The 22,924-nt window shown below is 35.8% G+C and overlaps 1 protein-coding gene and 1 long non-coding RNA gene across 2 annotated transcripts in view; one reads left to right on the top strand and one right to left on the bottom strand.

Annotated features, from left to right (window-relative positions):
• The window catches only part of LOC127987986 (alpha-1,6-mannosylglycoprotein 6-beta-N-acetylglucosaminyltransferase A-like), a 60,498-nt gene extending 42,979 nt beyond the window's left edge, over positions 1 to 17,519 (bottom strand). The window contains exons 1-2 of the mRNA XM_052590458.1: positions 17,351 to 17,519; positions 5,747 to 6,167 (exon numbers count right to left, since the gene is read on the bottom strand). Of these exons, the coding sequence (XP_052446418.1) occupies positions 5,747 to 5,987 (241 nt within the window). The 5' untranslated portion in view covers positions 5,988 to 6,167; positions 17,351 to 17,519. The remainder of the gene's footprint in view (positions 1 to 5,746; positions 6,168 to 17,350) is intronic.
• A 645-nt stretch (positions 17,520 to 18,164) lies between these two features.
• On the top strand, positions 18,165 to 22,003 carry LOC127986918 (uncharacterized). The gene is made up of 3 exons (XR_008160991.1): positions 18,165 to 18,359; positions 21,659 to 21,750; positions 21,867 to 22,003. It is a non-coding gene; the product is annotated as an uncharacterized LOC127986918 (long non-coding RNA).
• Positions 22,004 to 22,924: the final 921 nt, after the last annotated feature.

The raw sequence follows: 22,924 nt of genomic DNA, 5'->3' as shown, positions 1-22,924 counted from the left end.
TGTGTTAAACAATCTAATGTAGCAAACAAACTGCATGTAATGAAATCAGTAACAATACAGAAGGACAAATGAGCTTTATTCTTTACCGATGGCTCTTTCCTGGGTGACCATAATTACCGTCATTAACTAGATTCCATTCACCTTCAATTCTTTCAGGCTTCGTGAACCGAGAACAAACACGTTGATAAACTTGTTTCCAGTTTAAAATGCCTTGAAGAACTTGTTCCTGTTTCTCACTCACATTTCATTTCTGGCGCAGTTTCCCCATCCAATCAAATCCCAAACAATCCCATCCCATTACTTCTTGCTAAATATTCTTTTTCATGCAGAAATATGTCACATTAAGGAAGTTAAACTCATTGCGAATGTCTCAAACCCATTTTATCGCTTTCTCTTTGGCTAAAAAAAAAATAGTCTAAATCCGGCAGGATTTTTCTCTGACAGACACAAGAGAGTATAATCCATATTTCTGTCACTGAGTGCCATAGCTCACAATGATGAGAACGTCATGACGTCATAATCACTAAATCCCTCAGAGAGCAGTAAAGCCTTCAGAACGGGCCACATTCATTAGATTTTTTCCCCCCAAAAGGACACGTGATTTTTTTAATCTTATTTGTCAGTCTCATAAGCTGCTAGACAACTGTATACAGGGCCGTCCTTAGCTGACGCATGGCCCGGTGCGAGGTAGGGAAAGTTCGTTATTCGGGACCCGGTGCGACCACACCAGCTGCACCACCCTAAGGACGACCCTGACTCTATAAAACAAGTTTTTTGGGAATCCTTATTATATTATTGATAGTATGAGATTGTGATATGTTAAACATGAATTTAAGCATGAATTTTCTCATTGTTTTGAAGGATAACAGTCTAAAAAACAATAATCGATCAAGCCGATAATAAGTTTTTTAAAACCGATATTCAGGAGACTCTTGGGTATCTTCAGCAGCGTTATTTACTGAGAAACGCACTGTGCATCACAGCAGTCATGTATCTAAGGCAGTGATACATTGTAGTTTATATACATTTATGGGGCAGTGCTTAGAAATTGAGATAAAGCACATGGGTGATGATCTTAAACAAAGCATGCAAATGAAGTAATCAGGTATAGAAACCCATTTTACCATTTCACCAGTCCTAATCCATTCAGCATAACTACTCAAAAACTGGGGCAGAGGCACCAAGAGCCATTACGAACAGAAGGTGATAGTCTCAGTAATCTGGTTCATTTGACTAACAATAAGAGAACAGATACTGACAGGAACCGCTTGCTACAAACTTTGCTTATGAGAATCATTTGAATGATGTCATCATATTCACCTTAAATGTGCAATACAATGGTATTGTTATTAGTGGTATGTGAGAACATAGGATCTGCTTATTTTAAACAGATTCTTAAATTTAGGTAAAGAAACAGGTAAAGAAACTTCATTTGTAAACTGTTTGGATAATAATGTTCAAGTTCTTCAAGTTAAAACAGCATATAAATTATACAAACAGCCTTAAAATAATTAAAATGTAAATCTTCCAAGCTACAAGACGGCTAGGTAAAACAAGTTTTATGGGAATAACAACAGACAATAATTGGATCATGGAAAACAAACTCAACAAGCAAACTAAAAAACAGCATACAATAACCGTTAAAACCGATAATCGGTTTGACCAATATTTCCTTTTACCGATATTCACGTATTTAAATAAAAATAAAACATCTAACAACTAAAAAATAGTAAAAAGTTAATTAACACATTGTTTGGATAACATATTCAAATATATTTTTTACAATGGAAAAAAAACCTTAAAAAGTAAAATTGTCCTTAAAATGCAAATAACAAAAAAAACTATCCCACAAGTAACAACAATAGTAACATTCATTTTTATTTTATTACTATTATTAATAAAATATTTATTATGAATTATGTTTTGTTTCAATCATGTTCATGATTATATTTCTTTTTTTTTAACTAGGCCTATGTTTGAAAATCGGTTCTGTATATCAGTTATCAGTACACTTATATTTATAACAAATTATTTAAAAAAACAATAATAAAATAACATTATTTAACATTGAACATTAAGAATAATACAATAAAAAAAATATTGGCTATAGGTACATTTAAATAAAAAAAAGTTTATCAGGAAGAATAATGCAATAAACAAGTAAATCTAAAAACTAATAATACAAAAGCATAGAAAATTAAGAAAGGAAGGAATCTAAACCCTCCAGATTATTTTCAGTATTTCAAAAGCATATGCAACCCTATAACAACAACCTAAATCCACCTTTGAGGAGCATCATTATGCTTTTAAAGGTTAAGATGGCATTCAGCGATGTTGACACCGCTTCTGATGTAAAGGTAAGCCGACCTTTAAATGAGCCTGACCCACATCTGAAGTCTAGAAAGCCACTGGGCTGTATTTGCATTTTTACCATTCACGTTACAGCAGTGAGTCATATAATCTGACCTTACATCCTCTGTCTGTCTATTCCTCTAGCTCAATTCCTCATTTTCACTCTCACCAGATAAAGCAAATTGATCTTGCGCTTCAGCCTGGTTTAATCATTTCTGGGTGTCAGTAACTGTCTCCTCCAAGCTGTCTGTCTGTCTGTCAGTCTGTCTTGCTTGCTTATTAACTGCAAACAGGATACATTAAGTGCAATGCATTTCCTGGAGCTGCAGTGAGATGCGATGTAGACAGGAGACTATACACTGACCACGATTAGATTAGAGCGAGATATGGATCCACATTACAAACAAAAACCACAGTTATGGGTTACAGGAAAATCAGAATACAATTGTTGGACACACAGCGAAGAACAGATGCAAAATAATACATCAATTATGTACATCAGGTACATTTTTGACCCTGGAGCACAAAAACCAGTCTTAAATCGCTAGGGAATATTTTTAGCAATAGCCAAAAATACATTGTATGGGTCAGAATTATACATTTTTCTTTTATGCCAAAAATCATTAGGATATTAAGTAAAGATCATGTTCTATGGAGATCATACTGTTAATATATTAAAACTTAATTTTTTAATAGTAATATGCATTACTACGAACTTCATTTGGACAACTTTAAAGGTGATTTTCTCAATATTTATATTTTTTTTTGCACCCTCAGATTTAAAATTTTCAAATAGCCATATCTCAGCCAAATATTGTCAGATCCTAACGAATCATACATCGATGGAAAGCTTATTTATTACAGCCTCATCATGGGATGCATTAATCTCAATTTTGAAAAATGGATACTTATGACTAGTTTTGTGACTACATTTTTGTTTTACGCGAGACCAGATTCCATTGCAGATGGCAGGCTGATTGAACATAGCAGGTCGAACAAGAACAGATTGGGTTGAGACGGGAACCTGCTCATCCAATGAACTGTGACTCTTAGCGGGAATGCAGCCAAACTGCCAAGAATTATAAACCTAGAAGGTTAAGGGTGTGTGCTTGACAAATGTTACAGATGAATTATGGATTTTACAGACTTAAACATTCGGAAACCAGATTTTTATGAAATTTTATTTTAATCGCCTGTTTTATCCACCTAGTAAAACTGCAAATATGATTCATATAAAATTTTTGCATGATATGGCTGGAAATGAGAGACTACTGGGTTTAAATACATTAAATAAGACTAAAAACTCCAAGCGAACTGTTTAACAGTGTTATTAAATCATTATTTTAAAAACGAACATAATATATTTAACATGATAATATAAGATTGCAAAAATGAAAATGTGCTGTAATACATAGAATTTTTGAACACCACAAATCTATTCTATACTATTGTGTCTAAATATATTCAAAGTAAAACATAAAAAAAAAATTTCAGAAGAAAACGTGAGACAGCACAATATTATATTATATGTATAATTCATTTTCATCATGTCATTTGACTTTACATTAAAAAATCGAATATGAATGAATACAAAAATTTAATATTTCATTTATTAGATTTAAATATTTTTATTCAGTTCTTTTTTTGCGAAAACAAATGTTGAGAGAATCATTTTTTTATTTCAATTTCAAACAATTTGCTTAATCAAATGCTAAATTCGACACTTTTCTCTATTCAAAGAATTATTTTAGAAGCTTTTTTCTATTCTACGGTCTCTAGATACAATAAAAGCAAAACATTACTGCTCTCATTATAGAAGCAGAAGTGAATATAGACAAAACAGTGATTTCAACAATGTTAATATATTACTACTGTTTTAAAGTCTAACATGCATGTAATATATTATATATATATATATATATATATATATATATATAAATTTTATCATCTGAATCAGTGTGGTTTTGTTTAATGAGATTAACTGTGTTTTTCACTTATTTATTTGTCAATTTTGAGAAGCTACGATAATTGTCTGACCTCCTGCTATTGAAACCCCTGCCTTGAGGAAACCAAGCACTTCCTCACAGCGGTTGAGTTTCCTATAAAAGCCTGGGTGCTAATCAGCATTATCCAACCTACTGTGCCATTTGTAGCTGATAATGTTACAACGGCTGCATCTTACGTGTCTGATGTTTCACCTGCATGCTATCAGGGTCAATTCCCCTAAAAGAGAAACCCAAAAGTCACAGGTGTTTACTTGAACCACATGCCTCTGGAAGCTTCTTGAACTTGACAAACACATCAACAAATTGCAACTTCACCCATAAAAGGAGCATTTTAACGATGGAAACGATTGTTTGCAAGAAGCCGTGTGGTGCGTGTCTTTGCTTCTGGATCAATAGTCACCCGTGAGCCTTAATGAGGCTTCTTGCACAACGGAGTGACATTATTAGCAGCATGAGTAAGTTATCGATGGATGAGAGAGAAAGGCTAAAACAGACTTTCTTCTGTTTAAGAACAACGACTTGTTCTTCTTTAAACGTTGTCCATTTTGGTTGCGGCTGATCACAAATGTGACTTCCCCATTGCATCATTTCTCAGCTGCAGCCTCAGGCCATCATGGGAGCTTAATGTAGGTTAAAACATGCAGTGGAAGAAAACAGTGCCAGGAAAGACAACGCCAGAGGAGGTGAGATATAACAGCAGAGCAGTGGCAGTGTCGATTTATGCAGCTGATATGAAAAACGGACTTCAAACTGACTGCTGGATGCAAATTGCACAACTGCAGTGTTCCACCTCCTGCAGTTTTTTGGATTACTGCGGCTTTTCTTTACAGTACAGCTCTCGATGTCCCACACCATCTTCAATTGAATTCAAATCAAGGTTGCAGGTTGTTCATGGAGCTGCAGTTGAGGAGAAAATGTTCTGAACTTCTATCACAAGCAGTTGAAAAAGTTAACTAGAAAATTTGTTTTGGTTGCGACTGACATACTAATGAAATTCACATGATACGAAATACGAATGATGAGATGTCAAGCACAAAACTGTGTGATCAGAATTTACGTTGAAACATCAAGAATGAATGATTGTTTTTGTCATTTTGTAGATGTTGCGATTTCCCAAGTTTGTTTTACTTTGTATTAAAATCTAAGTTAAAAAGAATATAAGAGAAAATCATAAATTCAGTCGAATAATGAGATAAACTACGAATGTCACGAATGGTCAATTTTAGCAGTGTCGAAATTAACTAGAGCACTAGAGACAATCATGGGGGCTTCACTACAAAGAATATATGAACATACGTTGAACTCTGAACCATAATCCCACTATAAACCTGCCATCCTAACCATAACTCAAACCCCAAAACGTAAAAGCGAATATTTCAATGACTCACCGTATGCCGTCATGGTGCCTACGTAAGGTCCGTCCATCACGCTTTGGTTCTCCTCGGCGAGAGCTTTGATATATCGCTTGCTGAGGTCCAATATTTGCATACGTAGTTGTGCGCTGCTTTCATGTGTCGCCCTCTGCTGGATGGTGAAATGAAGCAGCATCATCCCCCAAATGAAGCCGAAACTCACCAGGAAGAATCCCAGCTTTTGGGAGGACAATTTCCACAGGTAGACGGAGCCCATGGCGAGGAAGTTCGTTTGTGTGATTGTGTGCAGTGTGTGCGATTCAGGATGAGTTGAGCCTCATGATGTTTGTGGGAGTGGTCTACTCTTTCCTTCCCGCATTGTAGGCCATTCCTTTTAGCGCAAGCTGTCAATCATACCAAAGACACGCCCTCCAGATGTGCCATCACAATGAAATCACTAGAAAGAAAAGAAAAAGTCAAACAATTAAGCAACCATTAAGACGTTACTTTTAGGTCACATTTTTGCGGTAAAGATTTTCAACTGGCAGATTATAAAACTGAAAAAAAATATTCCAAACAGAGGTAGGGTTGCTGTGATTAGTTGTTGACTGTTTTACTGGTGTGAAGCTGCAGCACCGGTTATGTCACTTGCCCATCGAGGCACCGCCCTCACCCTTTTTTTTTTTATTCTTTTTTTTATAGTAATAAAAATCGTTTAGCTCAATTAGAGAACAGACATTACAATTAAAACTGATTGTGGCTGCTCAATGCAGCGTGGCGAATGACAGTTGCATCACAGATCAGATTAAATTTATCATATGAGGAGAAGATGACGAGAAGAGTGACAAGACGATGGCAGAAGAGTTTCAAGATGACCAAAAAGCGCTTGTTTTAAAAATATTTTGGATTTTGAAAAGCCTTTTGAATTCTGACACTTATATTGGACATTTTTTTAAACATTAATTTTATTTGATTTTTTTTTGGTTACACCGTGTTTGCTTATTTTTAGGGATGTCCCGATTAGGTTTTTTGCCCTAGAGTCCGAGTCATTTGATTTTAAGTATCTGCCGATACCGAGCCCCGATCCGATACTTCTATCAGGGTTTCCCCTACCATTATATAAGGGGTCGCCCCGGCCTCCTAACGGCTCGGCACGCCATTTGTACTGTTTGTGTTTCCAAATGGGTCATGATCAAACTTTCACTGAGTTTCAATAATGGATCTGTTGTGTTTGAGGAATAAATGCTTTTCCTCCCTTTGACAATAAAATGAGGAAAAATGTACATATATTGGAATGTATGTGTTTTTTTTTAAGTGTTTTTTTTTTTTTTTTTTTTTTTTTACCAGTTTTCATGTTGAAAATGGCATGGCAATGTTAGTTTTCAGTGTGTATTCATGATTTTTGAGCAAATTTACTGTGCAATATGAGTGGCTTTTTCCCATTTGCAAACAAATTGTCTCTTAGAAAATGTAATGTGAATACAGATGACAAAACACTAAACAAAACCAAGAGTTTTGTATAATCATAGTTGGTTGAATGAAATCAGTGTATAGTCAGAGCAGGTTGTTTAAAGGACACATTAATTGTTATTGCATTTCCCTGCTGAAAAAAAAAAAATAAGCCTAACTGTGCGTTCACACCGCCGGCGTCGAAAGCATCAAAAATTGCTCTTGCCGCTCTGCTCACGATGCTGCAGAAAGATTCGTGAGCGCTCAGACGCTCTGATGTAGATCGAATGCTTATTTTGTATTTAAAGTGGACGCAAAGCAAACAAGCTTGTTGATCTCGTGCAGACTAACCACAAGGAGGGTAACGTTATAAGTTAACCTCATTAAATATTGTTGTTGACGAAATATTAAGATCCTTCACTTAAAATGAACAAATCTCAGACACCTTGGTCAACGTATCACTTTTAATTAATTTTTTTATGTCCCTGTACGCAAACAGGGACACCTCATAGATTATTGCAAACTTGAAACAGCAATAATCAACCTGTCCTCTATTGTGCTTAGGAACTAATGTGATTGGAGCTGCGTTCTCTGGAATCCTCTCAAGCGGTGGACTTCTACGTTCCGATTGGTTGTTGCCCAACCGCGTCATAGCTCATTACCATAAAGTTGCCTTGATTTCAACTCTCCTCGACGCTCTCAACGGCCAAGTCGCACCGCGCCGCTCCTCGCTGCTGCTCGACGCCGGCTTACATTGAAAATGAATGACTTCCGGCCGCATTGACGCTCTCGACGCCGGCGGTGTGAATGCACAGTTAGTAGGTTGACAGATTTTAGTTGGTCATCCAGCCCGGTCCTTTGGTGGTCGAAGCTGGTCAGAAGGCTGGTTTAGAGGGGTTTTGACCACTTCCTTAGCTGGTCAGGCTGGGATACCAGCTGGAACAACCAGCTTAAACCAGCTTGACCAAGCTGAAAGACCAGCCTTGACCAGCTAAGTCTAGGCTGGTTTTAGCAGTTTTTTTTTTTTTTTTTGCAGGATAGAATAATCGTTATTAATAATCGTGATTTTGATTTTAACCAAAATAATCGTGATTATAATTTTTTACCATTATCGTGCAGCCCTGATAGATGGAACATAAAGAATGAAAAGAAAGTTATTTAATAATAAATCAGACCCGGCTTTAAGTGTTAGTGTCTGTGTCAATTTTCCCCAACCCAACCCCCCCAAAAAGCTGTAAACCTAGGGGAAACACTGTCTAGAATACATAAAAAAAAAGTATAAAGAAGAGTGAAAAACAGGATGTTCAATAAATTACATTTTGAAATATATTCAAATATAAAACAGCTATTTTAAATAGGCTAGTAATAAATATTTCAAAATAAAAATATGCACCCCTCCACTGCATGCACGCACAAAAACCCATAAACAGAGAGAGATGGAGAGAGATGACATTCACACTTACAATCTGTATGATAAACGGTTTAATTCAGAAGACCTTAACTCAAACCATATAATGACTGTAACATGCTGAAACATATTAATATAATAAACGTAACCGAATGATGGCATTTATTAACATAACAGTCCGTCGATTAGCATAAATCAACTCCCCATAAGGCTACAATATTTCCATTTAAAATATGGAACCCCTAAGGCAGGGGTTGGCAAGTAAGTTTGGCATCGGGACAAAAAATATTGCCAATAGATGGCGGGCCAAAGCATATTCAAAGGATAATTTAGGAAATTTAGTGATGAGAAATGCAACTGGAATTGTCTGTGACAGACTGTTACACTGTCTTTTGTAACTGGTACTCTGTGTTAAAACCTGTAGGAGGACAGTCATTGGAAAAAAGGCCACATTTGTGTGGCGGTGTTCGGCAGTGTACGTAAGCGGAGCGGAGATTCAACAATTTCCCTTCCATGCTCATTGTATTTAATAATCACTCCAGGTTCACCATTTCCCCACTACCGCTCAACTCCTCGCTCATTGATATCGGAAACACCGCTGCGCCTTCGCTCAATGTCTAAAGTATTTCAGTACAGTTCTGTTCATAACGTATATTAAAAAATACAATTTCATTCGAAATCGGATACAGATGTAGTAGCACTGTATTGCATTTGTTTGAATGCATTAATGATGTAGTTTTTGTTTAAATCATGCTTTCAACTGAAAATATCTATATCTAGAAGGAACAAACTAATTCCTTGAGAACTAGAACTTCCTGATCATGTCCATGTTGTCTATGTCTGCTCAGAAGACACTAGTAATCACTAAAAATGTCCTAGTAATAACTCAAAAGACCCTAGAAATGACAGAGATTACTCTAGCAAGAAGCAACCACCAAACTGACCCTAGTAACCACCAGCGTTGAAGAAAGCACCCAGATAACTGTCCCAACCATCCAGATGATGGCCAGAAGTGGCTCGGCTGCAAAGCATGTAAAGGAAACTACTTTGTTCCACCTGTGCTGCCAGGCAACGTGACTACAGCTGTGATATCATAACAGATAACCGCATAACCAGGGTCACAACATGGCGTCTAGCGTTTCACATTGTTGTGAAACTAAACGGTGTCAGACATAACAGATTGTGCCGTGGCATTTCAATGAGGGAGTCAGGCCAAAGCAAACCTCAAAGCAAACCTTGAACGAAAGGCTTCCAGAAAATGAAAGACAAATAGTTATTTTACATGAACACAAATATACTTGTTTGCATTTGGGCACAGATTTAAATACAGTCAGCAGAAGCGGACGCCACATAGCAGAAGGCACAGAGGCTGAATACACAATAACTGGTGACATTTCTGATGCGGTTAAAACATTAATCGATTGATGACCATATAATCCCAGAATAATCAGTTTTAGAAACACTTCAATCTCCTTTCTGACCTTTGATATTTATTACACTGTTTAATGGATGTTGTTAAAGCAATAAGCCACTCCAGGCCAAGGTGTCGAGCAGGTCTTGCAACCCTATCAAAATCACTGCACCAGCAAGCCCTACGAGGATAAAAGATACAGACGAGATAGGTTTAAAATGTGAGATCATAGCTAGAATAAATGTTACGTAATTTCCTGATTGAAAAACATCCAGTCTTTCACTCTGCCTGTGTCGATTTGAGTCTTGTTTCAGACAAGATGCTCCTCCGTTGGTCACGGAAATGGAAAGTGAAACATAAATCTATAGGGGTGGTTGGATTTATTCACGCACGTTAAAATATTTATTTAAAGCCTCTTTCTTTTCAGATTCTAATTTAAGGCATTATCTCAATAGGCTGTATGTTAACTTACTGGGAGAAAACCGGTAGTTCTTTGTGAAAGCAGACATTAGAGCACCCCATATAGCCAAAACAGCATTATCAAAACATCTCTATGAAAATTCGACTGTGAGATTGGTGGTCAAATCCGGCTCCTCCTATCGAAGCATTGACTATCTGGGGTCACCCCAGTACATTTAATTACTTTATACAATGTGATGAATTCATTACTTTTTTGTTGTTCTACTGTAGTTTTTTGTCCTGTTGCTTATAATTAGTTTTTCATGCTTATTTAAGACTAATCCAACCCTATGCATATGCGACTAAATTTTACTCTATGTGACTAAATGATGTCTATCAATTAGCCATCGGCTGATAAATTCTTCGATTTTACTCGCCAGTGTGTGTGTTCAAGGTTATTATAAGATTAGCACATTTTCACTCGCTGAACACTGACTGAGCGCTTCAGAGTTTCACTCTCCAGGAGTGAACAAATAAATAAGTGAACGGATTCGGACAGTGACTCGCGTGAGACTTGGAGCTGTTGCAAAGACATTACCATATGTACTTTAATATAACATGTACCTAATTTTAGAAAATAATACTAATAGCAATAATACTCAAAATTACTTTATATTGCAGTTATACATACCTCCGCGTCAGCTTTGTGGTTTCATCGATGGTATATAATTATTTTCTTTTTTTTTTGTAATGCTTTTATGTTCATAATCATTAAATGCTGTTAAAATAATGTGCTGAGAACAAAAATAAACACACGTAAACACGTTCATAATTATGTATTTATTATTTTTAGTATCTTGACACTCGCTGGTTGAGCGTCCTCAGGCGACCGTTCATTTTACATCAGAATACACTACCTGTTATTTACGAAAAATGATTAATTATCCACCAAATTATTATCATTTTTGTAAGTTAACAATGATGCCACCTCAGTAAATTAGTCAAATATTAAACTGAGTTATTGCCTAAACGGAAAAACGTTAAAACAGTAACACCCTTCTATCAGTATTCTGTCAGTATTAAGAGTGGGTGTAACATTATCTTTGAGAGCAATTAAAATGTTTGACCATTGTGGTTTTACATAATAGGCAAACAAATACGTTACAGTTTTTTAAATAGGTATAGGTCACTGAAAAATGAAGATGTTTCCCCCTCAGGGCATCCAAGGCATAGATGAGCTGGTTTCTCCAGATGATTTGGAGAAATGTAGCATTGCATCACTTGCTCACAAGTGGATCTTCTGCAGTGAATAGGTGCCGTTAGAATCAGTATAAACTGCTGATAAAAACATCACAATAATAATCCACATTAATCAAGTCCATCAATTTTGTCTTGAGAAGAAAACAAGTTCAAGTTCTTTAAGGCAGGTTAACTTTACACTGTCACTTTCAGCTAATATAGGGGTCAATAATAACACTTTCTCCATTAAAAAAAAACATCCTTTGTCCTCTCACATCAAAATCCACCAATTTATTGATTTATAATTAATTGATTGATTAGAACTGTTTTTGCTTGTAAAAGGTAGCTTCTTGATATGTGCATATTTCTCTCCTGATTCAGACATTTGTTTCATCGACGAAAACAATAATTATGGATAGAGGACTCATATTTTAGTGGGAGAATACATTTTGAAGTTGAAAAAGTCTTAATTATGGGTTTCTTACATACAAACAGTACAAACGACTGGAGTCTTTCGGATTATTGTGATGTTTTTATCAGCTGTTTGGACTCTCATTCTGATGGCACCCATTCACTGCAGAGTATCCACTATTGAACAACTGATGGATCAAATGGTACATTTCTCCAAATCTGAATGAAGAAAAACTCATCTACATCTTGGATGGCCTGTTTCTTTATCCACATTTTATATGTCTTGTTTATTCAAAATACTGCTGATAAAAATATAAACTAGGATGTTTTGTAACTGTTCGGTTAAAAAAAAAAAACACAGTAAAATGTTTATAGTCTTGCTTAAAAGTACTTTTATGACTAAATTACTAATAGATATCTACAAAACTACATTTTAAAGAAACACTCCACTATTTTTGAAAATAGGCTCATTTTCCAACTCCCTAGAGTTAAACTTGAGTTTGTTTTACCATTTTTGAATCCATCCAGCCGACCTCCGGGTCTGGCGTTAGCACTTTTAGCTTAGCTTAGCATAGATAATTGGATTTTATTAGACCGTTAGCATCTCCCTCAAAAATGACCAAAGAGTTTCTATATTTTTTTCCTATTTAAAACTTGAATCTTTTGTAGTTACATCATGTACCGAGACCGACGGAAAATGAAAAGCTGTAATTTTCTAGGCCGATATGGCTAGGAACTATACTCTCATTCCTGCGTAATATCATTGCGCCTGCTGCATAGCACCTTTTGTAATTACTCAAATTATATTGTAACTATCAGGCTAAATGATTTACACCACAAATGCAATGGGAAAACTTGTAGTTTGTTTGTTTTATTTTTGGCATCCTGGAAATATGACATTGTTAGAACTTGCAAGAGTTCTAGTGGAACCCTGAGGGGCGCGAGTGCCTGAAATAGAGTGGAACAGCATTCACAGAGAAAGTGCCTTTTCCCTCGGAAACTTACGTAACCATAGACAGCTATGGAAAATGCTGATGAATAATTTAAAATAGGCTCTAGCGTTTTCACCAGGAGTTGTTCAAAGAGGTTATTGTACTGTACTGACAATATTAAAAAAGATTAATCTGTTGACTGACAGAATTTCAGGTTAGCCAACTTGGCTAACTTGAAACTAAACCTGAAACCTTAACTAACACACCCACGGACTGATAGTAAAAGTACTTAAGTTGCAAATTAGGCCTGATTAAATTTGCACATGATAGGTGTTATTACTACTCAAATGACTAAAACGCTGCCCACATCTTGATAAAATTCTGTAATAAAATCAAGCACATTTCTTTCCCCAGTCTCCTTAATTTGATCACACCGAAGCTGAGAAGCACTTAATGGAATTACTAAATTTGCAAAATTCTAGCTCTAAGAAACCAAATGTTTTTTGTTTTTTTTTAAGTAAAGACTGACAACTCAAGTAAATATTCTTGATATTATCTCCTAAAGTAGTTTTGCAGTTGTGTCAACAAATCCTAGCCTCTCGGTTTGTACTTAAACATCACAAGATACCGTGAAAATCACATAGCACTTATTATAATATATTAAAGAAATGTTATAATAAAACTATATGCTATTTTTTTCAAGAAATTTCAATTTACACACAATGGAAGTACAATTTCCAGCTGTAAAAATTCATTTCACAACTTCCAAAAACTAAAATAAACAGTGCTTTAAACCGTATTCCTGAAAACATCTGTGTAAATAGCCAGTGTGGCGCCACAAGACTAATTACACTGTATTTGTACTTAAACGTCACAAGTAGGCGAGTATAATGAAATTATTTACAGTTGTTACCATCAGTATTTGTTGATACAGCACTGTAATATAACCACAGTTCACAAGTATTTGTGCAATTGAATGTACATTATAGAAATACGCTGACAAAACATCTATGATTTGACTCTTGCGTTTTTAACTTGCAAATTTTTTTTATTTTCATAGTATTTACAGCACTCCTCTTCCTGTCTGTTTTACTTGCTTCTCCTGTATGTAATTTTTTTTTCTGGAGGGTTGAAAAAAAGCAACAAGAACAGGTTGATCCAGTCAGTGATTCCAGAAAACACTGTCAAAGAAGTTGACTATATTGTGCAAATGACATGTAAATATGTGCAAAAATCTGTGTGCGAGAAGTCTACAAATCTCCTTAAAAAGTCTTTGGAATATTCTAAAAAAAAAAATGCTAATAGCATTCTAGAACAGGAAAAAGTTTCAATTTACAGTTTTTTTTTGGGAAATAGAACCAAAAATATTGATGACATCATCCTGCACTATACAAATTTTCGTCCAATCGAATTCTCTCGGAATGAAAACGTCCCTCCTCCTTTGCTTGTCAAGCAATTTCACTGCTTTAAGTTGAAGTTTATTAAATTAAATCACGATGGTTACTAAACAGATAATGTTGGATTTTAGAATTGATATGTTCGGTTAACATTTTTGAGAAACATATTTTAGAACATGGCTATTATGCAACCAGGATGTTTTTAAAGGAGCTTCAGCCAGAATATTACAACTGATTTGACAGCCAAACAAAACAACAGTTGATCCCAGTGAGCAAGCCCTTTACTCCAGGCCAAAAAGGGCCTTTTCCTGAGCTACACACGCAGGCGAAATTATCCCCGCTGAGGCCTGCTGTCAGAGCAAATCTCTTGAGGAAATTTTCTGAATGCAAAATGCATTCTGTTTGCTTCCACGGTAAAAAATGTGGTTGGTGTAAGAAACATAGGATCAGAAGTCATTACATAATTAAAAATGACACCTTAAAGACCTTTATGGTTCCACTACCAGCATTCCAATGAAACTACCAAAAGTCTTAAAGGGATAGTTCATTCATAATGAAAATTTCCTGAACATTTACTTACTCTGTCCATCAATTAACATCTTGTGAAGTGAAAAACAGCATGTTTCTAAGACACAAATCCATCATTGAGGTCTTTTAACCATCACTTCTGGCCAAAATATGAGTCCATCGCCTGTGTTTAGAACACCTTTTACCCGCAAACAATTTTTAATCTGTGTGTATTTCTCTCCTGATTCAGGCAAGATACCTCTTTCAATGGAGAAATCAGTATTATGAATAGCAAACACCTCATTCTGACGGCACCCATTCACTGCAGAGGATCCACTGGTAAGCACTGAGCGATTGGTGTAATACTAAATTCCTCCTAATATGTATAGATGAAGAAACTAACTCATCTAAATACTGCAAGACCCAAGGGTGAGTAAATCTTTGCAAAGTTTCATTTTTGGCTGAATTACTTCTTTGACTCTACCGAGGGAAATTTTTTCTGAAGACAGATTCTGAGGGAAATGTAGAGGTGTTTCCAAGGTGCTTTCAAGACAACGTCAATAAATGTCAACTCGGCTCAATCTACACATCAACACATATGCCAACAGACAGTCTCGTGTCATTGCCCGTGATGAAATCCAGCAAAACCAGTTTACGATAAAAAACCAGGTAAAGCTCACAAAGCGTATCATTCTGATTGGATGTCATTTTTGCACAATTAAAAACACATCAAACTTCCTGAACTGCTGAAACAGACTCTTCTATTACCTGGAAGAAAGTCGCTATTTATATCATTCACACCTCCAAGTTTTTTTGCAACCCACATCCTTTCTACAAATGAACTCGCATAAAGCTTCTCTTATACAGGTTCAAGAGGCCTGAACATAAAGAGCGCTTGCAGTAAACGGGGCAAAAGCAGCCAGTGTACTCAAAGGGGGGCAATCGACTTTAAACCAATGGCCAAGGTCAACGGCTATTCATTGATACCACAGATTAGACTCTTGATTTACACTGCACCGAAGGTCTATATATAGACCATCACATGAGATCAAGCACAGCCCGAGAAGAGGAAGTTATAAAGATATGTACGGCAATAAAACACTTTTAAGGACATTTCTGAACGTGTTATAACAGGGACATTGTGCCAGTTATCTGTTCCTCCATCCTTTGAAGTCAATTCCATTTCGGCAACAGAGAATTTGGTGTTCTGAGGCAAGTTATGACTAGCAATTACTGTTAAGATTACAGATTTTTTTTAAATCCCTTAACCTTAGGCATTAAACTCCATTGCGTATTACATTTTTCAGGCCACTAAGGACATAAACAATACAGTTTAGCTATCAACTGGAATCAAATGTTTTTTTATATCGACAACGTATGGACAAGTATGAACTAACAACAAAAGTTGAATGGTGTCTTTGAAACAACTAAACATACTGTTTGAAAAGAACGAGATCACTGCCTGACTTTCTGTGGTGGGACAGAAGATTAAACGCATCAATATTACGGTTATAAAACACTGTACGCATTATTCAATTATGCATTGTTCTGTGAAAACCAACGACAGTGATATATGACGCAGAAGAGCCAGTTATTCTTCATAACTGACACTATGACATCTCAAAAACCTCTTTAATACATTACACTCTGAAAGGTCTAAAGGCTTAATCAATTGGCACATCTGGGACTCAACCCAACAACCTTCACCAAACTACTCCAAAGTTAAGCCATTTTAAATAACTGCACCAAATTGTAATGCAGCTTAATGGTTAAGGGCCAAGGTTTGCAATAAAAAGGTTGTAGGCTTGAACCCCAAAAGCTTGATCCGATCACCACTAACTGTTCCCTTGAGAAAGACACCTCAGGTTACTGAGTAATAGCTACACATTTAAAGTATTGTGGTTATGGACCATACTGTAATATCATGATATTTCTATATAATTTTTTTCCACTTAACTAAAAAATTAGCATATTCAAATACCGCTGTGTTTACAGGAGGCAACTAAAAAAAATACAGTAGTAGGCTTCAAATTGATTTGCATTTACCATGCCATTCTAATGTAATGTACCATGGTATAGCCCGACATAAAAAGCACTGAATGGCACGGTTTGGACATAATATCATGTACTATCATGGCTTTTTAAACATGTACATTTGTAGTATCATGGTATTCTAGAAAGTACCTTGGAGTACAACGTCAATACCATGAATTTAATTCAGTACCATGGTATACATCAAAGTGCTACCATCACTTTAAGACGGAAGAGCCACATTAGTGTTGCTGTAAGGCTTATCTGTAAATGTATTATAAAAACCAAGGATTAAACACATAACGTGTTTGTGAGCGATAGATCTGAGTGCATAAATAACAAAAAAATAAAGAAGTAATAACATATATGCGCGTGTTCCGCAGTGAACTGCATCGCACCAATGCGCCCCGCTTTCATTCTGTACGCTTTTAGAAGGCAAACCAACCAAACACTAACCTGATTAAAGATTTAAGGTGGTGATATGGATGTTAAAGGCTGTAGAAAAGCCGGTGGTTGCGATGTGGTCGGCGTCGGTGTGATTCAAGGCACCTGACAACGGTCGGTGTGTGTCGTTTCGCTGTCTGATCACATTCAACACAAAGATCGTCGAGACGCGCAGGAGACCGCAGGGAGCGTGGCGATTTTACCCACGTCAATGAAAAGCGTTAAAACCCAACACGGCGCTCGCCAAGGGTCCCTAACGTTATAGAGCGTCTCAGGTGGTAATTTTTTTTATTATTTAGTTATATTATTCTATAAATTGATACAATAAACGTAGATCTAAATTAATCTCACAAAATAAAACACCAAAAAATTAAGGAAAAAATGTTTAAGAATATATTTTCCGTTCAATAACAATTAAGTGAGTGACAAAATTCCTAAAAAATGAAGAAAACCAGATATGTCAGAAACCAACTGGTCATAAATTTACATTATAAAACAGATAAAACAGATCCTTAAATCTAATTGGTTGAGCCGCGTTCGAATCTGTTGTAAATTACACTATAAAAATACACCTTTGTTTAATTCTGTGTGTTCCACGGCAATCAAAACCAATAAGCCCCGCGAAGCTGTGGTTTAACGTGAATTTATAACAGATAAGGGGGGTTTAGGCACTCCAATTCACTGTAAAACCATGGCATCTTGGGGCTTATTGCATAGGTAGAATTCTGGCTGATTTCTCACAACTGATTCGTGAATGAATGATTCGTTTGAGTCGACTCTTTGCAGGAATCACTCGAGGCCTCAAGTTCAACGGTCAACCGCCCACTTGAAGGCAATATTATCAGAGAGCGCCGACGTAGGCCTAAATATCAGTTTGTTCCTCAAACAAAGCTATGGTGTGATTTCTGATAACGTGAAATATAGTCATAAGGACTGCTTTTATTGTGATTTCCTGGGCGTGACAAATTTTACTTTTGTATCCCGAAAAATAAAGAAAGTCATACGGACCTGTAACGTGATGGTAAGTAAACATTAACAGTGATTTTGAGGTGAGCTATGCTTTTAATGTTTAATTTGACAGAGAGTTGGACTACAATACGAAAGTATTGGTGTATTCTGACATCTATTGGACATTCAATGAACTTGCAGTTTAAAAGCTGTTTTGGTTTGTCGTTGACTTTCAAATATAAAGACTAAAGTAAATCTTGAAAAACTAATAAAATATTATGAGAGTAAAATTGGCTTTATAACAGTATAAAGATTTCACAAAAAAAGAAGTTCTCTTTTATTACTAATTCCAAAACCACTTTTCTTCATTTGTTTTGGTTGAAGGTAATGGGTAAGTTAACAGTGACTGAATATTTATTTTGGAGTTAAATTAACTCTGGAGTCCCTTTAAAACTGAATTTTGGACTTAAAATGAGGCCAGTTTGAATGTACATTTGTGCTTGGACAGAAAATGTAACCTGAAGGACTGCTTCTTTGAGAAATAAATGTAACTGAACAGAAGTGTATTTAAAAAACAAAACAAAAACAAAAAACCTACTAATAAAACATTTCTACTATGAAAAAGTACTTCACGGTCCAAAAATTCAGTCTTTTGTTCACAAATACAATGAAGGTATCCGGCGTTCCTTGATGAATGTCCTACAAGGACAAAAAGACGTTTGCTCAAAAATCATGCTCTCTAACTTCCTTTCAGGATGAAGAAACAGTCATATATATACAGGGGCGGCTTTATTGATTTGGGGGCCTCAGGCAAAATATATGAATGGGGCCATAAGTATTTGCACACATTTACAAATTTAGCCTTCAGGCTCCTTTTTTGTTGTGATGCATGCTGCTGCATAATGGTGTCCCACAGTTGTGGCCAGTGCTTCTACATTTCTCATGTACATGTTATAATGGCTTTCTTTCATTTTGTAGACCAAAATATAGCAATTGATTTAGGTTTTCACTTTCTATCTATCTATCTATCTATCTATCTATCTATCTATCTATCTATCTATCTATCTATCTATCTACCTATATATATATATATATATATATATATATATATATATATATATATATATATATATATATATATATATATATATACACACACACAGTGGGGCTCGAAAGTTTGGGCACCCCTTACAGAATCTGTGAAAATATGAGTAATTTTCAAAAAATAAGAGAGATTATACTAAATGCATGTTATTTTTTATTTAGTACTGTCCTGAGTGAGATATTGTACATAAAATATATTTACATTTAGTCCACAAGACAAAACAATTGCTGAAATTATTCAAATAACCCCACTCAAAAGTTTGGGAACCCTTGGTTCTTAGTACTGTGCTCTGTTACCTGATGATCCTCGACTGTCTTTCTGTTTTGTGATGGTTGTGCATGAGTCCCTTGTTTGTTCTGAACAGTTAAACTGAGCAGCGTTCTTCAGAAAAATCTTTAAGCTCCTGCAGATTCTTCCGTTTTCCAGCATCTTTGCATATTTGAACCCTTTCCAGCAGTGACTTTATGATTTTGAGATACATCTTATCAGACTGAGGACATTTGAGGGACTCAAACACAACTATTAAAAAAAGGTTCAAACATTCACTGATGCTCCAGAAGGAAACAAGATGCATTAAGAGCTGGGGGTAAAAACTTTAAGAATTTGAAGATCACGGTAAATTGTACTTAATTTGTGTACCGGGAAACATACAAGTATCTTCTGTTGCTTACGAAGGGCAGAACTAAATTTTCAATAAAATAAGACAAATTTGGCCATCTTCATCGTGTTCAAAAGTTTTCACCCCCGGCTCTTAATGCATCTGGTTTCCTTCTGGAGCATCAGTGAATGTTTGAATCTTTTTAAATAGTTGTTTCAAATTCCAAATTCTGAATAATTTGTAATGTATATTTATTCACGGAATTTAGAAGGTATTTAGAGCCCACAATAACAATATCGTGCATATTAATCACCGCAATATATCGCATTACCGAATACCGGCACAAGTCTCATATATATAATATATATATATATATATATATATATATATATATATATATATATATATATATATATATATAAAATGATAAAATTCACAATTGAGCCTTTAAATGATTTTTTAAGAAAAGAGTTGAGTTGGAAGTATGAATTATGATATTAATTTAAAACAGGGTTTTGTGGGTGGATTTTCACATTGGTCTGAACATAAACTGCAGATGTGATTATTGAAAATGCACATTGATTCTCTGCCAGCAGGAGGCGCTTTTGGAACATCAGAAATACAGCGGTTTCCCCAGTAATGACTGTAAACAAAGCAGCACTGTGCTCATAAATGCTGCTTTATCAGATAAAAAGAAAATGCAAATGTCATGGAAAGTTTTCTGAAGACAGTCGGTTCCCTCCGTTCATTCATATAAAAACTTGAATTAGTGAGAATGAGAAAAGAGTGAAAAATAAAGCCCATATGGAGGAGGAAAGTCCACTGATGACTGATGAGTCACCAGCATGTACCTGTGTGCCAAAGGCTGTCTAATTCTTAAAATGCACTTATTTTAAGTTATTTTAACTACAAATTGAAATAATAATAATAATAATAATAATAATGAAAAGGAAATTATACATTTACACACCTAAGGATTATATCAATCAAACGAACTGCGTATGCATCCTCTACTTGGGTTCTCATGAATAAGTATGCAGCATTTAAAACAATAAACATATAATATGCATTTTTGCTCAATAATATTTAATTACAGCTTCAGATGCATGATATTTTCATTTGCTACGAGCAGGACACACAAGATCAAGTGTTCAACTTGGACATGCTGACGGTTGTCGTTGTGATAAACATGGTAAAAAGCAACCATTCTCGTGTCAGTGCTTAATATGCATCTCGTATATGAAAAGCATTTTAGGGGGCCCTTGGCTCTTGGGGGCCCAAGGCAGTTGCCATCCTTTTCCTAATGGGTAAGTCTTAATTAGTCTTCCTCCAACTCTTAACAGGTTACCTTCTTAACAAGTTGTGCGATAGCATAATTACACATTTTTAGGTGAAATTACAGCCCCATTCCCAGACATCCCATAAGTCTGAGTGTTATACACTTAGAGGGTGTCTTAGAGTAGATCTTCAACATGAATTCATTAACCTGAACAAGTTCGCACAACGCTGCATCATTTTATATAATTGTGGGTATGTCACAATCAAATATGTAAAGCATGGAAATTGCCTTTGAACTCTTGTTCACACGTCCTACTGAAATTCTACTCCTGTATATTTCGGAAATTTCTGATCGGTGTGCATGTCCTCAAAGTGTGTCTGTGCATTTCAGATAAGCCTCCTGCATTGCTTACAGTAAGGAATGACGGAGCTGGGCCATTTTCGCTGGGTTTGTTGCTATGGAAATGGACAGTGAGCACTTGGGTGAGTCTACAAGTCAAGCAGACTTTAAACAGTAAGAGATCTCCTAAAAACTCTCAGAACATTTTCCTGAGGGTCATCTTACAGTTTGAATATCTTCATTCTATTTAATTACACAGATCATTCACATTTGAAGTCGGTCTCTCCTCCTTGGCTTTCTCTTGGCCCACTGAACACCCCTGAGAAGCATGTTTTTGCTCAAAGTTTGCTGTTTTAGTGCTCAGGAGAGTTAATAAAGTTCTCTGTGAAATGCAAATCAGCTTTATTTTTTATGTCCGAAAGTCCTCCGAAAAAATACAATTGTTGACGCAAAGTATTAGTAAAAGATGCACTCGTAGGAAAAGGATCATGATAGATATGACAGCTTGAGACGTTGCTGAGATGTCTACAGAAACTCTTGCCACGTGTGAGTCTTTATCTCAGGAGAAATGTCTAAAAAGCAGGATTTACTGTAAGTAAACTCTCCATTTAATCTCATTACAGTGTTTGAGCAGAACTGACATATTAAAGGGATCTCATCTGTGTTTCTGTTCCCTGCAGAGTGTGAAAATGAGCACCAAATTAATAACATCATATGAAAATGTTATTGCTTAAAAGCTGCTCTTTTGCAGCTCAGATGTCATGGAGATCTCATGTAAGTATCCACTTTGTTTTAGATCTTTCTCCTAAAATTCCTTTGTGGAGAAACAAAAATAGATCGATAGTGAGATGTCTGACTTTTGATTGCGGACTTTGGTCATTTGACTACTCGGAGCAAAAACAAAAAAAAAAACTAGAAATAGTTTTTTTTTTTAAAAGAAACATCTAAGAAACAGGAAACTTCTGTGGAAATCTTCATTTGCCCTCCAATGAATCTAATTTCAGTCTATAGATAATGTAAAAGAAACATGGATCAGATATTGTTTATATCTCAGTTGCTTCTCGTATGATATTAATGATATCTCATTAATGTTTTTGGTCCCTACATTCCTTTGGAGAAATACAAATTGATCAAATGATTTGATGAGAACGAGTTCAGTGAGATCTCTGACTTTGGTACCTTGACAAATCTTAAGATATTTCTGATGCTCTCCAGGGAAACATCCAAGAAGCAGAAAACTTACTCTAAACTCGATTTGCCTTGCATTTATTCTCCTTGCAGTTGAAAAGCAACAACTGAAAGGTTCATGGGGTCTCA

The sequence above is a fragment of the Carassius gibelio genome, chromosome B22 (assembly GCF_023724105.1).
Source record: "Carassius gibelio isolate Cgi1373 ecotype wild population from Czech Republic chromosome B22, carGib1.2-hapl.c, whole genome shotgun sequence".
NCBI lineage: Eukaryota > Metazoa > Chordata > Actinopteri > Cypriniformes > Cyprinidae > Carassius > Carassius gibelio.
The sequence above is the reverse complement of the archived record's forward strand: the minus strand, read 5'-3'. Positions and strand labels throughout refer to the sequence as shown.